We start from the raw sequence: 7,526 nt of genomic DNA on the forward strand, positions 1-7,526 counted from the left end.
TCAGCTCTTCTGAGAGCAGATGTATTGCTTAACGCCTCCTCTGGAGCGGAGCTTCGAAAGCCTTCCTTCCTGCCTTAATATGCCCGAGGAATGCAAAGGGCTGATGAGTGCCCCAGGAGACGTTATGATGAAATAGCTCAGTCCTCCCAAAGCATGAGGTGCAGGGAGTCTGCCATGAATCAGACCTCCCATCCTGTTGATGAACACTACCTCCAGGTCATTCCTACCTCTAAATAAAGTTTTCAAATCTCTTTTCTACCCCCAGAGACAAAATACTCTTTCATTAAAACTGTTTCAGAGACCATCATGGTATTGGTTTAGAAGCCAGTTAGCTGGTTATGGTTGGAACAACCAAGCAGTCATTGCTGCCTTCATTAAGGACTAGAAAAGTGCTGAATCTTACCATTTTAAGGAGATCTGCAAATGCAATTTCAAACATACAATTACATCACTAATAACTCTTAATTACTGTAGTAAAGTTAACATAAAAAATGAGGAAGGCTGTCTTCCCTATGAATTAACCTTACCAGATGTTTTCATTGAGCATTTAAAATGACTAACCCAGAATTAATGGGCTGGATTTTGTTGGCATCTGAAAAACATCTTTTACATTTCAAGGAGTGGATTTACCTTTTGAAATAGTTTGTCATCATTTAGAAGGCTAAAAAGTTTCTTCTGAGACTATTAAAATGAGAAATAATTTCATCTGGATACTATAAAGCTTCATTACACTTAATTGATTGGGAGGGTTGATTGGAGGATTGGTGGCAGGCCGGAGAGAACTGGCTGATGGGCACATGGAACTTAAAAGGAAGTACATGTGTTTAGTGTCAAGCACTCCTTCAACGGACTGTTTGTTTTTTATGGTTTTATTGTAGTGTGTAAGAGCTAAGCTTTGGCACCCTCTTCATCTACGTCTGAACCTACTTTTCTGTTCATTAAGCCTGTGAGATTAGACACACCATATCACATCATTTTGGACCTTGGTTTTCCTCACCTGGGAAGGAGCAATGCCTTCTTAGTGATGTCATATTACTACAGGCAGCGACATAAAACATCATCTGAGTGGTGCTTGCTCTAGGCACTGGGTGGCGTTTGTCATCAAGCCACAGCCATGTAGGTATGATTATGTATGTGATGCTACATTGCCCAGTAAGTCGAATACGTCTATAGAGAACCCTATGCATAGTTTTCAACTTGAATGGAGACCTCTTTTTTCTTTATTTCTTTTCTTTTTTTTTTTTTTCCAATTCAAGGAATTGATACTGTGTTATGAACTCCTCAGTTTGTTCATAAGTAAAGGAGGGGGTGCTAGAGGATAATGCCACCTTTTTCCCTTAAGTTAAACAGATTGATGATGTTGCTGTTTTGAGAAATGGGGACAACTAAACCCTAAAGCCTTGTGGTCTAGACTATCATGACCTCTAGGAACACCCAGAGTGCCGCCATATTTTTGAGACAAGATCTTTCACTGAACCTGGGGACTGCTGATTGGCTAGACTGGCTGGTCAGTAAACACCAGCATTCTCCTGCCTCTGCCTCAATCCCCAGTGCTGAGGATTGAACTTAGGTCCTAGTTCTTGTCCCTATTTCTGGACTATGCCACCTCCCCAAAGCCATCCAAGTTATAGTAAAGAAATTTCGTTGTGGGATGTGGAGTAAGCAGATCTGAATTCCAGCTTTCTCACGTGCAGTCGTGTTTTCTAGGAGAGTGCGTGGAAGGGCTGCGGGAGAATGACTACGTGCTGATCCACTCCTGCCGGCAGTGGACCACCATCACTGCCCATAGCCTGGAAGAAGGTCACTATGTCATTGGGCCAAAGATCGAGATCCCCGTTCATTATGCAGGTAAGACTCAGCAAGACTAACAGCAGGAACTAGGAACTGCCTATCAGCTAGAGGGCATGCTGACTTAAAGGAATGAAACGCTTCTGTATACTTATTTTGTATCTGTTGCAGCTCCATTTTGTCGCAGATACTTGTAATTAAAGAAGTTGGGTGTTTAGAAGGTGAAAATTTTACTCTGAGAATTCCTCTGTGATCTTGGAATTGGAGCACTACATGTAGCCAATTCCTGAGTTCCACAGCCTTGTGCCTCTGACTAAGCCAAGTACAATCTGAGCATCGCTTTTGTGAATACTAGGAGGTAGCAACTCTGTAAGGTTCCATTGCACAAGAGGACACTGCACCCTGGTTTTAAAAGTATCTGTTTAGAAGTTCAGATACCTGGACCTGCCTCTCCTCTCAATTCATCTTTAGAATACAGCAGCAGCATGACCTCATTGCTCTAGTTAAATGTAGATGATGGCCACCTTGTCCCCTTCCTTGGAATACCATTCAGTTCAGGGATGTCATTGAACTCAGTTTTGTTGAGTGAGTTCTATGGTCAGAACTGAACTTGTGATATATTTGCTTCAATAAATTTTCAGTAGGGGAAGCTTATAAATCAGTTTTTAAAAACCAAACATGTCAACATTCACTACCTTCTGGTTCTACAGTTCATTTTATAGTTATTGACTTCTTATATGTTATTCTACTTTTCATGAAGTTATTGCAGGATATTTTAACCAACCAACTGGGTTAGATAGACCTAGACTGCTGTTTTGGCTTTGACAGACCTGTCTACAATGCTTGGCAGATTATTTATTTGAAAACAGAATCTTGCTGTACCCTAGAATAGTAGTAAATAGTATTTGTTCAATCTGTATTTAGGGAATAAATAAATGCTTTGGTAGCCTGTTTGATTCTTAGACTTCTTCGGCTGGTCACTAAACTTAAAAAAGCCCTCTCAAAAATATTAAAGAAAAGAGACATTCTGTGGCCTAAAACACCGAACTTTATACCTATGCTAACTACTTAGTTATAGGAGTACCCTCTATAGGAAGAGCGGGAGGTGGTGTGTTTACCAGGTTAGGCCCAGGCCACTGGAGCAGTGCTCATATGTGTGGGGAATTTCACAAGCCTCCATGTTGCCCAGATTCCCCTCTAAGAGCTTCCACTAGCAACACGATCTACTTTATTTTCAGTAGGCTCAGACTCTGGTTTCTCTTTATAGAAAACTAAAAAATAAATTTCCATCTTGTATGTTTTTACCTGGGCTGTGTTCTATCTGTTCACTTGAATTTTAGGAGTTTCTACAAAACATGGAGATTGTCTCTGATCAGTCTTCCCAGAGGACTGCTTTCAATGGGTCATTTCCACGGATCTCAATGGAGACCCGTTTTTGCCTTGTCTTGGACCTGCGATGCTCTAGCCTGTTTCTCCTACTTCCTGTTTCTCCAATCTTCCTACTCTAAAGAGGGGACGCTCTACTGGAGCCGGGTCAGTCACCTCCCTGTCCCTCACTACACTGAATACTTTTCCATTGGCTCCACCCACCCTGCTGGTGATGCCTCCTTCAGCCATGCAGCTTCTCTGGTAGTGAGGGCCCTCTTCTGTCACAGACTGGCTCTGGATACGCTTGCTGCATGTCACCTTCACTTGGTACATGCCATCATTCTTTATTCCATTGCCACTTTCCTTGCTCACATACACCTTCCTTCGCTGACCAGTTGGTCTGTATATTCCTTAACAAATAAGGTAGATATGAAAAATCTCTTGTTGGGCAGTGGTGTTACACATCTTTTTGTGTGTGTGTGTGTTTTTTTTAACTTTTATTAATTACACTTTATTCACTTTGTATCCCCCCATAAACCTCTACCTCCTCCCTCCTACTCTCACCTTCCCTCCCCCTTCTTCATGCATGCCCCTCCCCAAGTCCATTGATAGGGGAGGTCCCCCTCTCCTTCCTTCTGATCTTAGTCTATCAGATCTCATCAGGAGTGGCTGCATTGTTATCTTCTGTTGCCTGGTAAGGCTGTTCCCCCCTCAGGAGGAGGTGATCAAAGAGCAGACCAATCAGTTTATGTCAGAGGCAGTCCCTCTTCCCATTACTATGGAACCCACTTGAACTGCCATGGGCTACATCTGTGCAGGGGTTCTAGGTTATCTCCATGCATGGCACTTTGTTGGAGTATGAGTCCCTGGAAAGACCCCTGTGTTCAAATTTTTTGGTTCTGTTGCTCTCCTTGTGGAGTTCCTGTCCTCTCCAGATCTTACTATTTCCCTCTTCTTTCATAAGATTCCATGCACTCTGCCCAGCAGTTGGCCATAAGTCTCAGCATCTGCTTTGATAGTCTTCAGGGCAGAGCCTTTCAGAGGCCCTCTGTGGCAAGTTCCTAACTTGTTTCCTGTTTTCTTCTTCTTCTGATGTCCATCCTGTTTTCCTTTCAGGATGGGAATTGAGCATTTTAGTCAGGGTCCTCCCTCTTGATTAGTTTCTTTAGATATACAGATTGTAGTAGGTTTATCCTATATTATATGTCTATATGAGTGAATATATACCATGTGTCTTTCTGCTTCTGGGACAGCTCACTCAAAATGATCCTTTCCAGTTCCCACCACTTACCTGCAAATTTCATTATTTTCTTATTTTTCATTGCTGAGTAATATTCCATTGTGTAGATGTAGGTGGTACATGTCTTTAATCCCACCACTCGGGAGGCAGAGGCAGGTGGATTTCCGAGTTCAAGGCCAACGGATCTACAAAAGGATGTTCAAGAAAGCTAGGGCTACACAAAGAAACTCTGTCTCAAAAAAAACAGAAAAAAAGATCTTTTGAGCATACTTTCCATCAGTCTACAGCTGATAAACCTCTTTGTGCAGATGGTATCTAATGCAGGGGTTGCAGTCTTGGGTACACAGTGGAATCAAATAGCAGCTGGTTCAGGAAAGACTGGTTGCTGCATTCTGCCTGCACAGATTCTACTTCAGTTGGTCTCAATAATTGTTTAGGTCTCAATGGTTGCATAAGAGTGGCACCAGGATTTTCAGGGTTTCTCCATGGGTACAAACAATTAAAGTTGGGGAAGGGCTTCCAGTGCCAAATGATAATATCCCTTCCCCCCCAAAAAACAGACAGTAGACTCTTGAGCTTATGCTTTTATATTAATAGCCATCCATCTTTCCCTGGGAAGAAAGGTATATGGCATGTTCTCTTGTATGAGGAATGGTGATGCCAGTGATGGGGATGGTCCTGTAAAGCCACATATTGCAAAGACATGAATTATCTTTCATGAAACAGAACTGCCAAGGCTAAGTAAAGAAGTGGGGACGCTAAGGTCGTACCACTCTGCATTAACATATAGAAAACAAATTAAAGAAAGAGAACCCTGAAATGAGGCCAAATGCTTTATGAGGTCGATTACCATTAGAAGGAACAGGGGCAGGTGGCGAGTGCCAGTCTCAGTTTTCTGAGCTGTTTTTCTCGAGTTGCTTCAACAAGAAGCTTGAGTAGGAGCTTTGAGGCCCAGGTAGATATTACCAATTTTTTGTTTTCGGATTCACATCTTTTGACTAAGGGATTTGCATCTCAGAGTTTACAGGCACAGGGCCAGCTCTATTGTCTCTTGGTAGAACATTTGCATCAAGTGTGTACAGCCATGACTATAATCCCCAGTACTGCAAAGGAAAAAAAAAGCTTACAAAGACAAATTTTAGTGGGTTTTTTTGGTTATGTTATACAACTAAGATTTATTATTTTTTTTATTATGATCACCTCAGTGGTTTTAGTGGCATGTTTATAAACTGTTTTCTTAGTTTTTTAGGCAAAGTTTCACTGTTTCCCAGGCTTATCTCAAACTCCTGGGCCCAAGCCATCCTCCTGTCTCAGCCTACACAAATATCTGGGGTTATATGCATGTGTCATCAAGCTTAGATCGCCGTGGCCTATGGTTTGTTTCCAAGAAGAGATTTATTAGGAAGTGCAGTCCTCAGAAGAAAGAGCATTAAAGTGCAGTGGGGGAGCAAAGGCTGTCACCTTCATTGTTCTTGCTTATGTGAGCTCTGGCTGTAATTAGTGGAGGATGCATTTACCCAGGCATGCATTACTATTTGATTATTAGCTTCAGGATTTCATCTAAGTTGGATTCATCTTTCATTCCTGGGGACGCTTAGTAATTAGTTCACAAACAACTTTGGCACAGCAGCAGTGGCACAGCCCACCAGCTCCATGATCATCTTGTTTGATTTCTGCCACTTCCTCATTCTCTGTATTATTTGGACAAATCCTAGTTTCTTAGTGTTTTGGTAAGATAACTCTGTCTTACCTTTCTTCCCAGGAAACCAGGAGGCTATGTGAACGAAATGCCTTTCAGACTGCTTAGTCCTTTCTGGGCACTCCACCGACATTAGCGATCGGGATCACCACAGTGACTTGACATGTTTCTGAGCTCCTAGCTCCTGTCTTGCACTAATGAAAAGATGAGTTGGTTTTCTGGTCATTGACAGCAGATGAACACTGACACCCCTCAAGGTTGTTCTGGCTGCTGTGCATACTTTGGTTTTGCTGATCTGTGTGTGAGTGAGTCATTGTCTGTTTAGTTTTGCTTTTTTAAAATAATTTTGTCTTGAGAACTTCATACATGAGCCCTGCATCTATATCGCTCTTGCCCTTCTTCCCCCTTCAACTCTTCTTCCCATGTATCCCCTCCCAAATTAATGCTCCCACCTTTAGTTATCACTACATGTATAAACATGTGAATGTCTGTGTATGTGTGCACGTGTAAATGTTCAACATATGAATCCATTTCACATTGCTCCTATGTCCATGCATTCAGAGCTAACCTTGGACAACCTCGGTGGGAGCTTGTTCCTAGAAGAGACTGTGTTTGCCTCTCTCGGCAGCTCTTGGCCATCTGTAGCTCCTCATCTGTGGCTGATGAAGAATTTGCCCCATCCACGTTGGCATGTTATCTGGTATTGGCATTATTGTTGGCCTTCTTTGGAGAATCATATTTTGAGAGTTCATGGATACAACTTCTTCTGAGCTTTGTCTTGAGGTCTCATCCTATACTCAGTTTGACCCATTTTGTTCTCATGCTTTCACTTGTTTGTTTGTTTTTTTTAATCATTCTTCCCCAGTTGTTTTTATCACACTCTTCCTCTGCCCAACTGTGCATACAGACATACAGACATCTATCTTTACTTTTTGAGTATTTGGGAGCAGACAGCACATGTGCTCTAATGTTTCACCATGAATTTCTAAGGCCAAAAATAATCTCCATCTCATACAATGGCATACAATTGGAAAATTAGGGCACTTGACACTCTAATCTACAACCCATATCCAGTATGTATTCTTCCTATCCAGGATAGCATCGGACCACTTAGAACATTTCATCATCAAGTCTCTTTGGCTTGCTTTCATCTGGTGCTGTTCCTTGGCTGTCTTTCTGTGGTGTGGTTTGGGCATGTTTAAGGATTACAGATTGTCACTCCCTAATCAGATTCCACTTGGGCACTTTGTACCAGGTTACTATAGATGTGACCATGGCTTCTGCAGGGAGCCAGGCACCATGTGCCTGTTATTAATCATACCAGTTTGGTCACTAGTTAAGTTGCCTTATTTCTTTGCTGTATCTATGTTTATATTAATAGATAGATAGATAGATAGATAGATAGATAGATAGATAGATAGATAGATAGAT

At 41.9% G+C, this 7,526-nt stretch overlaps 1 protein-coding gene across 2 annotated transcripts in view; it reads left to right on the forward strand.

Moving 5' to 3' along the window:
- Window positions 1-7,526, forward strand: part of Garem1 (GRB2 associated regulator of MAPK1 subtype 1) — a 177,201-nt gene that overhangs the window by 65,563 nt on the left and 104,112 nt on the right. For both annotated transcript variants that reach the window (XM_055625411.1, XM_055625410.1), the window contains exon 2: window positions 1,708-1,848. In XM_055625411.1, coding sequence (XP_055481386.1) covers window positions 1,708-1,848 — 141 coding nt within the window. The remainder of the gene's footprint in view (window positions 1-1,707; window positions 1,849-7,526) is intronic.

Source organism: Psammomys obesus, unplaced genomic scaffold (genome assembly GCF_907164565.1).
Source record: "Psammomys obesus unplaced genomic scaffold, mPsaObe1.curated_primary_1811, whole genome shotgun sequence".
Taxonomy (NCBI): Eukaryota; Metazoa; Chordata; class Mammalia; order Rodentia; family Muridae; genus Psammomys; species Psammomys obesus.